At 45.7% G+C, this 18,075-nt stretch overlaps 1 protein-coding gene across 2 annotated transcripts in view; it reads right to left on the bottom strand.

Annotated features, from left to right (window-relative positions):
* KCNQ3 (potassium voltage-gated channel subfamily Q member 3) overlaps positions 1-18,075 on the bottom strand; it is a 272,480-nt gene that overhangs the window by 42,070 nt on the left and 212,335 nt on the right. For both annotated transcript variants that reach the window (XM_048841688.2, XM_048841689.2), the window contains 3 exons: positions 7,334-7,424; positions 4,312-4,438; positions 1,318-1,490 (listed from right to left, as the gene is read on the bottom strand). In XM_048841688.2, the coding sequence (XP_048697645.1) occupies positions 1,318-1,490; positions 4,312-4,438; positions 7,334-7,424 (391 nt within the window). The remainder of the gene's footprint in view (positions 1-1,317; positions 1,491-4,311; positions 4,439-7,333; positions 7,425-18,075) is intronic.

The raw sequence follows: 18,075 nt of genomic DNA, 5'->3' as shown, positions 1-18,075 counted from the left end.
GCATTTCTAGCAGAAATAAATGATTTGCTACAAGACTAGCAGCAGATTTGTGCAGGATGGAGGTAAATGTGGCTATGGAATGAAGCCCAGTTGAGAAGAACGCATCCCAGTCTGCTATCAGAAAGAAGCAAAGATTCACTATTGTGTGTGGTCTGGCACTTTCACTTTCCATGGCAATAAAGGGACCTTCTAAAACATTTCCTTCTGAGAATGTCATGTAGAGATGAGACCTTCCAATCAAAGTTATACATAACTTTGGTAACTCACAGGCCAACACACAGACCCCCATCTTAGAGCTCTTCACTCAGGTAACCCTTTATCATCTAATCCTATATAATAATGGTGCAAGGGCAGCATAACTACCTGATATGGACCAAAATGGGTCTGACCCTGTAACTGAACACACCCAGAGGCAGCTGGAGAATATATTAGCACCCATCACTGTACTATCTGACCCATCGTTATGGGTGAAAATAAATTTACCACTCCCACGGAAACTTACTTGACTTCTGCTAACCAGCATCAAACCATTATGCATTGAACTGCTGCTGTGATTTTGGAATAAGTCTTTTCCCACCACCCTCCCACACCAAACTTCTCTGACTCATTTCACATAAGTGGCATAGGGGGATAGATGAACCCAGGCGCTGCATTTTACAATATTTCTCAAGGGACAATACGCGAAGGGACAGATGATGCCTTTCGGACACAAGCCTTTGGAAGGGACAGTGATTACTGACATGCAGCTGTCAATTCCATCAAGTATCAGAAATCAGCTCCTGGACCAGGACTCCAGTGATGGGTAAGTCAGCTTGGCCATTTGGTGAATTTAAATTTCTTCCCAAATGGTAACAATGGAATCCCCCGCCCCCTACAGACGGATACAGCTGCCCCTCAATGAAGTTTAATCTGATGCACTGAGTGGAAATTAGATCCAAGTCTTAATGGACGCCAGCTAGAGAGAAGCCTGTGTTAACACGTCACTATTATATAGGGCTTTCTTCCAAAGAGCTTGACATGCTTTATGAATAAGGGCACGATCCAACTCCTTTTGAAGTCAAGCCCAAAATGTCCATTGGCTTCAACAGTGCAGTATCAAGCCCGGATTAATTTAATCTCACAGGACCACAAGGGGGTAAGAGAGTTGGCTAGGGTTACAGAGCTTATCTGCGGAAGAACTGGGAATAGTACTCAAGGGTCTTGACTACCACTCTGCTGCTCTAAACACTAGGCAATACTCTCCTCAAGTGTCTGATCTGCCTCTGCTTTTGGCTTTTTCCCCATAACTCAGATTAATTCTGTGAACTCCTCACTTACTTTGCTATGTGCACAAATAGCTGATCCCAAAAGCTTCCACGTGCCTCCCCTCCTGTCCATTCGGAGCATCCGCAGGATCTGAAGGAAGCGCAGACTTCTGAGCGATGTCGCCAGAACATTGCCCTGGTTCCCAACAGCTACCACTGGCACAGAGGCAATCAACACGAAGATATCTGCACAGCATAAAGGAGAACAAAGCCTGATCAAAAAGTGGACTCATCTGTGATGGGTTGTACCCCCGGGGTGCAGTCTGGGAGCTGTTGGAACCACTGTGCCCCCTAATAATTCAGCTGGGTTGGTCTTTCTCACACTGCTCTGCTGATGATACACAGCCAGCCTCTCCAGGGACTGTTATCACCCAACACGATAGCAGATGGTGCCACACACCCAACTGAATTACCTGAGTGCTTTACCTAAGCCACTGGTAGATCAACAATGGAGCACCAGCCGATTTCCCCACTCCCCAGCCTTGCACCCCTGCTGGAGTATAAACCCAAAATTATACCATCTTGCACTGCACAGGGATCTGTACAACACAAGCTCATTAACATAGTTTGCTTCCCCCTTGATATGGGAAAGATATGCACCAAGCCTTTGCTAGCTGAGCTGAGATTTTCCCAACCACTTCACTTAAAACATATTGGTTAAGATAAAACATAAAACAAGCCTATTAACTACAGAAAGATAGATTTTAAATGATTATAAGTGATAAACAGATCAAAGCAGGTTACCTAGGAAATTAAACAAAAATGCCAACTAAGCCCAATATACTAGACAGGATTGCAATCAACAATATCTCACCCTGACTGATGACAGAAGCAGGTTTTCAGATTCTTGAGGTACAGGCTGCATTTGCTGTGCAGCCTTGGTTCCCTCCCCCATTCCAAGTCTTTGTCTGTCAGAGGTTCTTCCAGGGGTTGAGTTGTGGGGGAATGAAGACAAATCATGATGTCACTCCCCACCTTTTATAGTTTCTCCATATGGTGGGAACCCTTTGCTCCAAGCTAAGGTCCTAGCCCAGTTTGTGGAAAAATGAAGGTACCAAAATGGAGTTGTGTCATGTGGTCTGGTCACATGCCCTTGCACGCCTTGCTGAGTCTTCGCAGCCATTATCCAGAGGCTGTCTGAAGCGGTCTCAGGAAGGCTCACCAGGTGGGGGCTAAGCTTCTCCCAAGGCCAATAGTTTCCCTTAATATCCTCATTACCTTGAATAGGCCCCTCACAATCAGCGCTCTAGACTGGGATCATGTTGCTTAGTGGGTGTCACCCAAGTGTAACCACATTTGAGATACAGAGACATAGTCAATATTCATAACTCCAGATACAAAAACGATACATGCCTACCACTACAATAATCACATTCAGCAAATTGTAACTTTTCCAATGACACCTCACATGACATATCTTGTATAAAATGCATCATAATTATGTCATAATCGTATCATAATCATACCACTAGGATGAATATAGGGTGCAGTGTCACACCATCATCTGCTGCTTCATTCCATTTGTTTGTGCTGTAAAATCCGCAGCAAAGATCTGAAACCCACTTATGAACGCTGTCCTTAGCCAATTAAACAGGCACCTGTGAGTCAAACACAGCTTGTGGCACTGGCAGAACCAATCTGGGACCCAGATAATCTACATAGCTCATATTTGATATGGGACACATTCTGAGTTGGTTTAGAGAAAGGGGCAGAAAATAACATGAGAATCAGTCTTGAAAAATACAGGTTAATGAATCAGAAGGACAAACAAACCAGAGGATAAATATTCTGTAAGTTGAAAATAGTGAAAGCAGGAATACCAAAACATAGTGGTTAGAGAACAAGAAGCCCCTCTTTCTACTGGTGCCCCCTAGTTTTTGGCAATTTGCTTGGCTGTCCAGGTTAACCTCTTAAGGCCAGTGCTTTATTTTTGTGAGTGAGACAGGACCAATTTATTGATCAATTAAAGAGGTCTGAAATGCAGATTGCTTTTTTATAATTTATGGACCTTTATGAGACCATAATTATCCCAGTGGAAATAGGTAGCAATTATGTCAGAAACATTCTCAGGGCTCTTAGCCACTGCATCTTTCAAGTGTATTTAGAATCAAAGTGTCTGAAATGACACCATGTCAGTTTCTTACTCATTCTCTCCGAATAATTCCATAACGAGTTGGTGTCATTTACAAATCAAGAGATGATTTTTCTAATCCAGAATTTTAAATATGCAACTGAGCTCTTCTCACTCCTTACATTGCCATCAATAAAGAGTCTGTGCTTAGAATTTAGATGACAATTTTAATGATTATACATGAGACAGAACAAACCCCAGCTTGCATACCCAAAGCTATACTGGCCCTTAAATAGTAATACGAGTATTATTATTGATTTGTATTACAATAGCACCTGAAGGCCACTACTGAGACCCTATTGTGCAAAGTGTTGCACAAAAATATGAGTCCCAGCCCCCGCCCTGCAGAGCTTATATTTCTAAACAGCCAAGACCAACAAGGCAGGGTGGAGGAAACAGAGACACAGAGAGAGAAGTGACTGGCCCAAGATCATATAACAGAGTTGGGCATAGATTTCGTGATTCCTACTTCAGTGCTCATTAGACCACACTGCAGTAAAAGCTTGTTTGTGTCGGTAAAGTAAGCGGACACAACTCAAAGGTACAAAGGGAACAGATACGTTCAGTAAAGATGCGCCATTTTACAGTGATTTTTCAAACTATAACAGTGTATGAATTAAAGTTGTTGAGATCCTGCAGAACACCTGAGCAGATTCTGCAGTAAGTATCCAATTCCAACTCTCTGTCAAACCATGAACACTGTTCTCAAGTGAATCCAGGTTTTCAGGTACTTTATAATTCTTTCTAAACTGGGCAGAACTCTTAGCATCCTGGGCCTTTGTACTTGTCATTCATGGGGTTTTAGACATCAATCACATCTGACTCAGAACAGAAAAGGATAGACATATGGAGAACAATCAAAGATTTTGTGCTTACCCAACATACACAAAGGCTTCCTGGCAAATTTGAGCCTCCCCCTCCATCCTTTATAGCGACAGCAACACCCAGCAGCCCAGATTCTTAAGGCAAACTCTGCTCCAAAGATGAAAATAGCAAATGTTTCCTGTATCAAAAACACAAATTATATTCTTAGACACATAACAAGGCTTGCAGGAATTCTGGACATGCATTGCTTGCTGGATCAAACAGTGTGTGCACGTGTCTATGATTTTATATATATATATAGCCAGATTTTCAAAAAAGCTCAGCACACGGCATCTCCCATTATCCTCAGTGATGAAAGAGGGGAAATTCTCCATTGTTTTCAAAGGGAGTAACTGGGTGCTGAGCACTTCTGATAATGTGTCCACTTCATTTAGGTCCCTAGATGGGAGCTGAGCCCTTTTGAAAATCTGACCCTGGATGTCCCTATAGTATATGTACAAATAATCTGTGCTTTTTGAAATGTATACAGATAGACCTGAGCTGGGAAATTGGAATCTGGAATGAGATTCATATTTACCAGTGTTTGGGTGAATTGGGAGCAGAGTTTTGGTTTAGACCCATCTCTGAGATGAATAGTCAAATATGAGCTCCTCCTAATCTCTTGGAGTTGTTGCAGATCATGCCCGTAAGTCACTGGTAAATTAATTTTTAAATCAAATCTCTTTACTGGTCATAATGAAGCATGTAAAATTTTGCCATTACTGTCTGAAATAACTGGCATTGAGTCTCTGGACATAGTGTCGTTGCATTATTTGTGTCATAACAAAGGGCTGAATCCTCAGATGCTCCAGCCCATAAGGCGGCTTTACACCACCTCTGCAGCTGAACTTGGGGGCTGCTCTAACTTGCACCAATGGCTAATGGTCACCCAAGGGTGGGCAGGATGGCCAAAGCACATCACACTCCACCTCACCCAATCGGCCCATTTCTGTGCTCTACACTGTGGGGAGCTAGGAGGGGTGGTAAAACTTCTCCAGCCCTCTTTCTAAATCGTAAAGGAGCAAAAATGATCATCTCTTATAACATTCACGTTTAATTCAGGTCAGAATTCACATGTATGTCACTGGGATGAACAGAGAGGCAGATGGGGAATTCCCAGCATACTGCTGCTACTATGGTTTGCTGGGAGACAGTTTTATGCAAGGCTGGGCTAACACAGCAGCCCTCTGATTACCCTGTGGAGGCTGGACTTTGACTATAGGTACTTTTTGTTAAAGTGACACCATCAACTCGAAGTCTAATCAGTCTTACAAAATTATTTCAATGTAGTTTCATTTACTGCACTTGTGCTAAAGCTACTAGCAAATTTTTGTGCATCATATTTGTTTTCTCCCTTTCTGCTGTGTGAGGGTGTGTGTACACTGCAATCAAAAGCCCGCAGCTGGCCCAGGCTCATGGGGCTTGGGCTAAGAGGCCGTTTAAGTGCGGTGAAGATGTTCGGGTTCGGGCAGCAGTCTGGTCTCTAGGACCCTGCAAGGTGGGAGGTTCCCAGAGCTCAGATTGCAGATGTATCTCAAATGTCTACACCACAATTAAACAGCCTCTTAGCCCAAGTCCTGCAAGCACAAGTCAGCTAGCAGGAGCCAGCTGTGGGTGTCTAATTACAGCAAAGACACACCATGAAAGACCCAAACAAACAACAGGGGAAACTGACTAACTGACTGATTACAGCATATGCTCAGGGCTCTCGCCTGCATAAAACAAGCTGAAAAAAACCCAGAGAAAAGGATTTATTTTCTCCAAATCTTTGAAGGCTAGTCATCTTAACCATTGCTTGCAGCGTTACCAGGTACAATCTCTTCAGACAGATGTGTGATTTTGAAGTTGATGGCATCCCTTTAATGAGAGCTTGAAATCAGCAGAACATTGCAGAATGAAGTAAAAATCGTGCAGAGACCAGAAGGTTTATGTCTGCATTGCAGCTGGACCGAGTCTCCCAGCCCGGGTAGAGTTTCACACTAGCAGTGTGGGTGTTGTGGCACTGGTGGACACTTGTTCTAGCCACCCGAGTTCAAACCCAGAGGGTGGGGTGGGCTTGAGAACCTGAGCTGTCACACTGCTGTTTCTAGTGTACAACTCAAGCCCCGCTAGTGCAAGTCTATCCACCCGGGCTGGGAAGCTAACGTTTAGACATACCCGTAGGGTTAGATTTTCAAAAGTGCTTAGCTTAGGCCTAACTCTGCTTCCACTAAAGTCAATGGGAGTTTTACCAATTACCTCAGTGGGAGCAGAATTAGGCCAACATTGATTGGGTGTTATTGAAAATCCCATCCTAAAATTATAGGATCTAAAAAGTTTTCCCCATCCATTATTTCCTCCTAGTCCCGGGTTGTTATAATCTATCAAGTGCTGACAATACCTCAGGCATTCAGCGGTACACAAAAACACAGTCACTGCTTGAAGACCATCAGCTTTTTGCACACAGGCTACTAAATCACATAGTGTGATGGGGTATACCAACCCCCCCCATTGAGCCCTCAAGGGTTAATGAGCTGCTGTGGGCCCACTCAGCCTTGCCTAGCCACACCTGCACTTGCTGTCAGGTAATGAAGGGCCACTTAAAAGGGGAGGAGGAGAGCTCATGTGCTGGTTGGTCGGGAGGAGAACAGACCTCCTATTCTTTGCTCCTTGAGGAAAAGGAACAGCCCAGGGCCCCTGCAAAGGCCACAGCCTACCAGAGCCTGCTGTGGGAAGTAGGCCTTGCTCAGGACTACTGAGTTTGTTTTGGGATTACTTTTCTTTGCCTGATTATAAATGGACTATTGGCCCAGACTGGGCAGCTTGAGAGAGACCTAAGTGACCTACCACGCCTATTCCAGAACCCCAGCCTAGGAGGGATGTGGGGAAGTGCCTCAGTAAATACTATGGACTTCTTGCAGTGTACATGAGCCTGCCCTGTAGTGAGTCTGGGACCCTGAAGAGTGTATGGTCACCAGTGGTAATGAGTTTTCATCACTGCTGAATTTAATCCAAGAACGTTAACAGCATGACATTGCAGTCCCAGTCTACTTACCAACAGCAGCAGCCAGTCTCCTGAAACAGTTTCATATTCCTTGAAAGTTGTTAGGACAGCTAAGATCAAACACCCCAGAACTATCAGAAATCTGGATTAACATAAAAGGAGAAATTGGGCATCGTTACCACTGTATCCACTTAAAAAGAGCTGGTTTAAAAAAACCCACAGAGGCCTTAAAGGGATCCCCCATCCATGATCAGAGGGAGATGGAATGTCACTGGAATCAAGGGTTCTGAACCTGGGGGAGGCACAGGCAGTGTTAGGGTCAAGACTACCCTGCCCTTCCCATATTGTTAAGTGGGAAGAGGACCCTGGCTCAACCCCAGAGTTTGAGGGTCCTGGCACGGAAAAGTGGTTCACAATATGGGAAAGGTAAAGAGAATCATTCTATCACTGACTCTGTGGAAGGAGGACAGCATCTCATTGAGATTTTCCATTTGTTGTTCATCTCATTGAGATGTTCCAAGGATTTGCCTTATGCAGAGTGTTCAGGTGTTACCACCATGATGGACACTTTAGAAATGCATAGAATAATCATTACTAATAAAATGGCATTGCAGTAACAATAAAGCAAACCCACTTGGCATGTATTGAAAGCCAAGAAACATTAAATTAACATTTCTGTGCAATTAACATTTTGGCACCAATAATATCATCTAGTGCTTTTTATCAGCAGATCTCAAAGAACTTTACAAAGGAGGTCAAAAACCCATGAAGGCATTAATAATTCACAAACCCTTGTTTGCACTGAAAATTTTAGTGCTCTCCTTTTTTTGTAATGCAGATATAATGGGGTGTGTAACCCACTTAGGCTTTGAAAGGGTTGATATGGGCCTCAGAGGTCAGCTATGCTAACTGGCTGCACCTGGAGGGTGGCTGAGGCTTAATTAATGATGAAGGCAAGCTGCAGAAGAAGCTAGGTGGTTAATATAAAAAAATAGAGCAAGTAGAGAGCAGAAAGGGACTGGATCTTCACAGAAAGAAAGATTGGGGAAGCATGGAACCTCCATTTCTATGCAGAGAAAATTCAGCCAGTTCAAAACTTTACATTCTTAGGACTTGTGTTTGATAAACTAATTTGGAAGGGTCAAATAGTTAATATCCAGTGTAAATGTAAAAAGAGGATGAATCTGCTTAAAAGTATTGCTGGGAACAAGAGATAAGAACTCACTGATGATGCTGAATAGGGCACTAATAAAACCAGTTATAGATTATGGAGGCAAGCCTTTGAAATCTTCATCTTTGAAATTAACAGTTAAAGAATTAGAGCTGATCCACGCCCAAGCACAGGTTAATGCCATGTGGTAAAATGTTACAGCACCATTGTGTGTGAAGCAAGGAGCTACTATATGTTTAAGGATGAAATTGTTACATTTAACCTTTTGGGCTAAGATTAATGGAAACAGTGAAGATAAGAATACTAAACAAATATATGAAGATGGTTGGGAAGTAAATAGATCAGATGTAACTGGATGTCACCTACTCCCACATGCTAACAGGGTCAAAAGATGGGAGGGAGTGGAAAATGAGTGAAAAGGAAGGACCGAGAGAGATTGAAATCGTCAGTCATGAGCAGTCAAACTATACCTGGACAGTTGTCTCTTCAGTTGTGAATTTGGAATTATATGATAAGATAAAGGAAAAAGCAGAGCCATCAGATATGATTGTGATGCTGGCAGACCAGGTGCCGGCTCATGCCAAGGTCCCTAGGCCTCACTGAACACTTGCAATCGCATAGCTGGAAACCAGTGTGGCTCACCTGTATGTTAGCATTATCAAAAGAGACGCTAGCGTTATAACCATATGTTTAGACTTTATGGAACGCTTGTAGGATGCTGCATGTATTAACCCTACCTATAATATTTGCATCCCATGTTATAAGGTAATGTTATACAAATATTTAAGACTATAAATTCCCCACAGTCAGGGGAGAAGCACTACCCAGTGTGAAATACTAGTTTACCCCAAGAAGTGTTAGCTCCTGCCCACCAGGAAAGACTATTGAATCCAAATGGGCCACTGTGGAGTAGAGACTTTGTCGACTGCTCTCCCCCCCTCCCCCGCCCCACCACGAATACGTTCCGTCCAGGAGCATCTGTCCCATCAGCTTGGACTCAAGGGAAAGGGGGGAATAAAAATCCTAAGCAAAAGAAATGGAGGCCTCTTTATGCTGTCTGACCTCTGAGGGGCAAGGATTCCTAGGCATAAGCAAGAGATCCCCAAGCTGCTTAGCATGGATTAGTCCCAAAGGACATAAAAGCTTGCTTATTATAGAAACTTCAATTACCTTTTGAATTTAAGATTGTACCTCACTTGTATGTGTATGCTTACCTGCTTAATCTTGTAAATAATTCTCATTTCTTATCTTTAGTTAATTACAGGATTGGCTACAGGTGTTGGCCTTGGTTTGCCATCTGAGTACAAGTCACCTGGGGTACGTGACTGGTCCTGTGGGACTGGGAGCAATCTGAATATTATCGTGATTTTTTTTGGCATAAGTGACCATCTATCACATACTCCAGCTTGCCTGAGTGGCAAGAAAGACTGGAATGCCCAAGGGGACCATCTGTGACTCCATGGTAAGACTGTTAGCGTGCTTTAGGAGTTCACACTTGTGACAGGGCTGGTGAAATCTAATTATAGAGTTTAGAAGCAGTTTGGGATTTCTGCCCTGCTTTTTAACAGTCTGCCCTGTGGCTGGCACACATCATTGTGCACCACTCCAGACAGCATAACAAATAAAATTTATGAGTTTATATATGGCAAATGGGATCAGCATTGTCCATTCTGTATTGACAGACCTAAAGATGACGACACTGGTAGTGTGGGAATGGCCTTTTGTATCCCTGAATTTGGAATTAAGAGATCTATGAGACTATCCAATTTGGTGGCCATTATGACGGCCGAATACACGGGCATACTGTTGGCACTGACCTGGCTAAGGAACGTATGCCAAGCTACAACTGCTATCCTGTTTGACTCTTTGAGTATAACAGCAATCAGTAAGGGAACCTCAGAGAGCAGGAATGACAAAATATTGTTCTTAACTATGAAGAGAGTGCAAAGAGAAAAAAGGACGACGGTTCTATGAGATATGTCCTAGACTTAAGGATAATGTTATACTTCCCAGTTATGACAGAACAAGCACCATAACTATATTTACAGTGCTAACAGGCCACTGTGGCCTAAATGGTAATTTATATCTACTAAATGTGCACAAAAACGGGTTGTGCGAAACATGCAAAGTTAAAGAAACAGTTGACCATCTGCTGTGGCAACGCAGGGAGAATTATGCAAAAAGAAAGATTCTCTTTATGAAGAACTGAGATGTGTCAAGGTGAAAGAATATAGTCTGAAAGGATTGGTGAGAGAACAGGGAAAGTGGGGTAGCATTAAAAAAGCATTACAGTGTATTTTTAAAGGATGCAGGACAGGGTGAGCAGACATAAGCTTTTGATTATGTAAAAATTGTGGTAGGTGACAGTCATAGCCTCACATGTTGAGGCTGCTGAGCCATAAAATGACAGGAAAAGAAAAGAAGAAAGAAAGGGACTGTAGGGAGGAGAGGAAAGAACTTTGCAGTCCCTCTTTGTGACTAGAGAGGTTGTGGGGAGAAAACTCAGGGGGAGAATAAGCCCTAGGATCCTACCCTGAGTAGAGGAGGCTGGCGGAGAGGAGGGGAGGCATAGAGCAGTCACTAGGATGGAGAAGGCTCTGATGGTGTGCCCTGAAAGAAGGGCAGGATTTGGATGTCCAGGGAGAGAGCCCTGGGAAGTGTTCAGTTAAGGAACAAAGCAGGGGAAACCACAGCAGAGGGGGATGAAAAGTGAAGCCTGAGAAGGTTGGAAATTGGTACTTTGAGATTCTACTGGGGGCTTCCTGGGGAGAACCCTGTGAGACCTGGCGTGAGACAAGGGAGAATTTAGAGGTTGTGGGGAGAAGGGCTGAGAAAATCTGGGTAGGAAGAGGTCCAGGGATGCAGCAGTAAGGAATTTTGTGGCGCAGACCTTGGCTGCTGGCTATAGGGACCCTGGACTGGAACCTGGTGTATGGGGAAGGCCTGGGTTCACCTACCAGCCAACAGAGAAAGTGGTGTGAAGCCCTCACCCTGAGATAAGGGGATAAGGACATTGGAAGCCCTGAGCCAAGGGAATGGAAGAACCATAGGGCCCTGAGTTGGGGTCGGAGACCTAATATAAGCACACTGGACTTTTATTTGTTGATGTCAGAAACCATGATGGGGATGGTCATGGCTAGTGGTTGGAGCTGTGGCAGCTGGGCCTAGTGGTTGGTGCCAGGGGTCAGAGCCAGAATCGAGTCAATGGAGTGAGAGCAGAACTAGGAACAGGGCTGGAGCGAGAGCAAGGCTTGGGGAGTCTGTTACCACTGTCAGGCAGGCAAGAATTCCAAGCCCTAGAGCAGCGGTTCTCAACCTATTTATCATTGTGGGCCGCATATGTGGCTCACAAAATGTTACCTGGGCCACAGGTTGAGAACCACAGGGCCCCCCACCTAACCTCCCCCACAACCCCCCATGCTCAATGCCCTCCACCCAGAGACCCCTCCACAGAGTGAGGGCAGGAGTGGAGAGCTGAGTGTGGAGCGGAAGGCAGGGACCCCTACCCTGGACCCTGCTGTAAGGGGACCCCTGATCCCTGCTGGCTGGCCAGACCCTGCTGAGGGGGGATCGGGGGACAGTCAGGACCCCAGACCCTGCAGGGACCCCATACTGCGCCATGCTGGCCTGGGCAGCACCCAGCTGCCCAGACCCCGCTGCGGGTCCTGTGGCGTTTAGCATGTTGTATGCTAACTGGGCCGCGGGTTGAGAATTGCTGCCCTAGAGTTGCTATTCCTCCATTGAGCTTATGTACCTGCCCTGGAATTACCAGACTGGTTCCTGGCTTGCAGTTTGGCTGGAGCCCAGCACAGGAGAGACTCATCACCTTATAATTAGACCAAGGATCGGCAACCTTTGGCATGTGGCCCATCAGGGAAATCTGCTGGCGGGCCGGGACAGTTTGTTTACCTGCAGTAGCCACAGGTTCAGCCAATTGCAGCTCCCACTGGCCGCGGTTCGCTGTTCTAGGGCAATGGGGGCTGCGGGAAGCGGCGTGGGCTGAGGGATGTGCTGGCAGCCACTTCCCAAAGCCCCCATTGGCCTGGAACAGCGAACCGCAGCCAGTGGGAGCTGCGATCGGCCGAATCTGCGGACGGTACAGGTAAACAAACCGTCCCGGCCCATTAGCGGATTTCCCTGATGGGCCACGTGCCAAAGGTTGCCGATCCCTGAGTTAGACTCTGTTACCCCAGAAGGGGTGGACCTAAATTGTGACATAATCAGAAGCCCATGCAGAGGTGGACCACCAGAGTGGCCATTGGCAGGGGTTGTGAGATGGGGGGAGAGCTGCTATGCCTGGCCACAAGGAGGGACTCCAGTGGAGAGACTCCTTTCACAGAAAGAAGAAAATTAAGAGGCCAGAGGCACAAACACCACCAAAGTTCTGCTCCCTGATGCACATGGCTCACATTAGGGCTTGTCTATACTGCCCTGCAGTTTGCATTATCGGGGTGTAAATCACAAAATGCACTAAAGTGCTGCGTTTTAACTTGTCTGTGAGGACGCTATGGGTGTGTATTAAAAGGTTCCTAGTTCACATTAATGTAGTCCTCTTCAAACAGGACAATCTCCGTAGGGCTCCGTTCAGAGACTTGGGGTCACATCCTCAGCTGACATCAATTAGTGCAGTTCTAATTAAGTAAATTGGTGCAGCTCTATTGACACCTGCTGAGGATCTGGCCCTAGATCACCTCACCTCTCCTTTAAGTTACTAAGATAATGAAAGGTTTATTGATACATATAGAAAATATTCAAGGGAAGTTACTTTTGCAGAAAGTTTGTACTTAAGGGCCCAGCCCTGCAAGAGCACTCAAGTCAACAGAAGCCGGCCTACTTAATAAATGGCATTGATGGACAAAGCCCATCAAAGCAAGAAAAGCCGCACCCATACAGGTGAGGGAGGAGCTACAGAACCCAGCAATCAACAGATCATGGGGGTATAAGAAATGAAAAAAACAGGGAAGGGATACATGTCACAGGGTCAAAATGAGGGATCTAGAGGGGGGACACCAAGAAGAGAACTCTGGATAATGCCTGCTGTCCTGAGACAGTCCAAGATGTCAGTGGATGCTACTGAGAAGAGCTCTTCCCAGATGCATGAAAGGTCCCAGAAAACATCTTCTCTGAGTTTCCTCCTGGACAGATGGATGGCCATCTTGGCCAGTGTCAGGAGGAGGCCGAAGGGGAAATCTTACAACTTGGTGACGCCACAGATGGCGTGTGCCTAGAGGAAAAGATGTGAGGAGAAATGCAGCCTAAACAGAGGGTTGCAATCTGGAGTATGGCAGGTAGGCATACACCAGGGACTCCCTCTCTCTGCAAAAGGGTCATGTGTCTGTGGCGTTGATGAACCATGCCAACCACACACCGTGCTCACAGTTCTATGGAAGAGTTGCCAGCCAATGTCACCAGTGGGACGTGGAACCAGTGTGAAGTAGAGGTGCCAGCCCAACAGCCCAGGAAATAGAAGTGCACTCTAGCCTGCAGACAGGCACAGCACAGGAAATGACATTGCTATTCATGTGCCTCATTCATGTGCCCCCACAAGGACCTGGACAAAGCTCTCCCCCGCCCCATGTGATATAGGAGAGCTGCATTGATGCCCATGTGATCCTCAGCCTTTCTTCTGAGAATGCCAACAAAGATGCCAGTGAGGTGGAGGCATGAAATATGAACACCAGCTCATTGGATGTGTCTCACTGAACCGCTGATATGTAATGACAATAGTTGGCTTTTGTACAGAGCCCCTAAAAACATTAACTCATGAATCCATACCATGCCCTATTAGAGCAGTCTGGGAGCCATATCCCTCTCCAATGGAAAACTCAACCAAAAGGGTGAAAAGATTTGCTGAAAGCCACATCTGAAGACCCAGCTCTGCATTCATTCCTCCAGACCAGAGGTAGTCAATAGGTGGGCCGCAGGCCAAATCCAGACCACCAAACACTTTTGAACAGACCGCAAAATCTTTTTATTTACTTATTATTATCATTAATATTATTGTTATTGCAATGTGAAAAATGTTTCTCTGGAGTCCCTTGACTATACCTTGACCAAGAAATTTGGACCTTGACAAAAAACAACTGACTACCCCTGTTCCAGACCATGCTGCCCCACCCATTGGTTTTTGATTATTACTGACCCTAGAAGTGGAAGGCTCGGTTTCCTTACCAGTCCTCTGGGTCATTCAGCAACAATAGGCTAGCACATGTCTAGGCCTGGAAGAATCCATTTAATTTTGATGGAAAAATAGATTTTTATTTTTATCTATTTTAATTAAAGTTTCTGCAGAGTGTCAGCAGTTTGGATGAACCTCCCCCACCACCACCACACAGGAGGACACCCCACTGCTGAATGGCTCCAGCTGGGGGCTCATCCTCCTCCTTCTTGCAGTCTTGGCCAGGAGTCTTTGCTCTACCCTGCCAGGACTGCAGCGTCCCCACTGTACATTGCGCCTGCAGGGACTCTGAGCAGGTCCTGGCAGGGCAGGGCAGAGACTCCCTGCACTCCCAGCTAGTGAGTGAGAGAGAGCAGGTCCACGACAGCGGGGCTGCAGAAGGCCCCCTGCCCTGCTGCAGGGCCACTGACACCTGAACCCTGCAGGTGTAAGTGCAGGGTAGGTTGTACTCCTGCTGTTATCGAATTTTTGTTGTTGTTGATTTCAGCGTACCCATTGACATAGACATTTTCCGACCTTTATAGAGTAAAATCTAATCTTGCAAACCCTATGTCTAACACTGTGCTTTTTGTCCCCCTCTAGTGGCTAGATCACATATAGTGGTTTATAAGTTTACTACTGCCTCAAAGCTAATGCACCTGGTCAAGCCGTTAGAAGCTCGTGGTTTTAGATCCAGAGGTGCAATAATCAGTCTCCGCAGAAGACCCAAGCCAAGTCATCAGTGCACATACAATTAATGTAAAAAACCCCCAGATTCTAGAGACAAAGACCTTTTGGGGTTAAACTACAGAGGAACAATCAAATTAGCATCTGTGTGTTTGGCATTAACAAGGAAGTAGTCGTGATTGTCTTCCAGTATTGGCCACAGGATATTACAGAGACTGGGTGGGTGAGGTAATATCTTTTATGGGACCAACTGCTGTTGGTGAGAGAGACAAGCTTACAAGCTCTTCAGAAAATTTCTGTGTAAGAGCTTGTGTCTCTTACCAGCAGAAGCTGGTCCTATGAAAGATATTACCTCATCCACCTTATCTCTCTAATCAACAGAGCTAATCTAGTTTTCTACAATGGCTAATCCTGCAATTCTACACTAGCTTTCTACAATGGCTAATCCTGCAAGTCACCTTGGAAGCTTGTGGTCTCTTGCCCTTAGATTCTGCATTGCCAGGAGTTCATTACAATTGTTTTTGTTCCCATTTTCCTAAGGGGGGGGGAACCTATCTCCTTCTAGGAAGAGGGCAAGAATTTGTAGCATCATGAAGAAATCTGTACTTCAAAGCGGGGGCCATTTAAAGGCAATGTCATAAGAGCAGTTTTTGAAGTAGAAGATTTTCTCTCTGTTCCCTTCCTGTACAAGCAAAGAGGCAGCAGCTAATAAGCAAGGCCTCCTCCTCTTCCCTCTCCTTCAGACACATTCTTAAAAGCTCTTTGCTTCAGGGTCCAAAGCAACACCACTGCAAGCATCCCCAGAGAGTCTGACAAGCTGGCTCTAAATGTGCTGGGTCAGCAGTATCAGGTTGCGCAAATGCCATCTGTGACAAAGTTCCTCCTCTACCTTGGTGGGTCTTGCGCTTAGTGGCGGATTTGCTTGCCTCGGAGATTCACGGAGCCCTCAGTTTGGCCATTTTCATGAACCCACAGTCCAGGTCAACTCCTCCTGTGTCTGACCAGGAGTTGGGAGGTTTGGGGGGAACCTGGGCCCGCCCTCTACTCCGGGTTCTAGCCGAAGGCCCTGTGGAATGCAGTTGTCTACAGTGCCTCCTGGAACAGCTGTGTGACAGATACAACTCCCTGGGCTACTTCCCCATGGCCTCCTCCCAACACCTTCTTTATCCTCACCATAGGACCTTCCTCCTGGTGTCTGATAATGCTTGTACACCTTAGTCCTCCAACAGTATACGTTCTCACTCTCAGCTCCTAGTGCCTCTTGCTCCCAGCTCCTCATACATGCACCAAAAACTGAAGTGAGCTCCTTTTTAAACCCAGGTGCCCTGATTAGCCTGCCTTAATTGATTCTAGCAACTCCTTGATTGGCTGCAGGTGTTCTAATCAGCCTGTCTGTCTTAAGTGTTTCCAGAAAGTTCCTAATTGTTCTGGAACCTTCCCTGTTGCCTTACCCAGGGAAAGGGAACTACTCAACCTGGGGCTAATATATCTGCCTTCTATCACTCTCCTGTAGCCATCTGGCCTGACCCTGTCACACAGCCTTCTGGATTTTCAGCACTAGGCAACCTTTTCCTAAGAGCGGTCTGACTAATTTGTTTGGTTTCCTGTGACACAAGTTCGGAAAAGCTGCCATTTCTTATTCCAATGTTTGCAGCCTTGAAAGAAAAAAGCAATCTGTGCAATAGCCTCCTTCTGTATCATATCACTGGGACAAGCTTTAAAGATTCTCCTTAAGTCCCAGCGTGCATGGGTTACAAGGAGACACTTAGGTGCCCTGCTTATCACATGGATGATCGGGAGTGGGGCTATAAAAGCAAAAGGTGAAGCTGCTATTATGCTAGTTACCTGGGGTTGGTTAATCTTCTCCCTCCACAGCTTGCTGACAGCTGGAATGGCCTCTGGTCGGTGTAACCATCTGAGTTGCTTTGCTCTTGTTTTTGAATTTTGTTTGTGTTAATAGAGCTGGCTCTGAGGAACAGACTTGAACTGAACTGTAGTTTGGGGCTTATTTTTAGGGTGGCTGCCCACCGGCTTACTGTCTCTCTGTTTGCTTGCAACTAATACATGTAAACAATGAGATGGGATGGGATGCAGAGCCCAGGAAAGAAGATGCAAAGAAAGAGCCAGCACATTCAGATATGGCATGCTGGGCAGGTCTATGTTACTCTACAGCCTCGTCTGCACTAGCACGAAGTCAGAAGAGGTTCGAAAAATATTTTAGTCATCATGAAATTCACCAGTGGTGCCAAACTTGCTCTGTTGGAGGTTGAACCTGCGGAGTTTGACTTGGTTTTGGCCAAACCATAAACTTGAGGACTGGATTAGGTGGGTAAATCTGAAAATTAGCCCAAACGCCTCCAAAACTTAGTCTGGTTCCCAACCTTCAACAAACCTTTGCAGTAGATTTAGACCAAGTTTGGGTGCATTAACAAACTCTGAAACCAATGCATGGATCATCCCTTCCCAAATTAAGAGCCACAGGAGGGGAGATCTCCAGCCATCGTGACTGAAGGGAGAAAAGCCTTGGGGTCCAGCCGCAAACCTGTTGAAATCCTTTGACTCCCTGGGAAACCAGGATCATTCACACAGAGGTTCTTTAAACATCTTCCTGCTGATCCCCTCATAAACCCTTCCCATTCCCTCCCGTGGTGGGGACTGTGAGGGCCAGGAATGTATTCTCACATTCTAGTTCGCATCTAAACAATCTGAAATCACCGAGGAGAGGACATTCCAGATGCTGTGCTCTGGCTGTTGTCTTCAGCTGCACAGTATGGCTGA

The sequence above is a fragment of the Caretta caretta genome, chromosome 2 (genome assembly GCF_965140235.1).
Source record: "Caretta caretta isolate rCarCar2 chromosome 2, rCarCar1.hap1, whole genome shotgun sequence".
NCBI lineage: Eukaryota > Metazoa > Chordata > Testudines > Cheloniidae > Caretta > Caretta caretta.
This window is presented reverse-complemented; position numbering and strand designations above follow the sequence as displayed.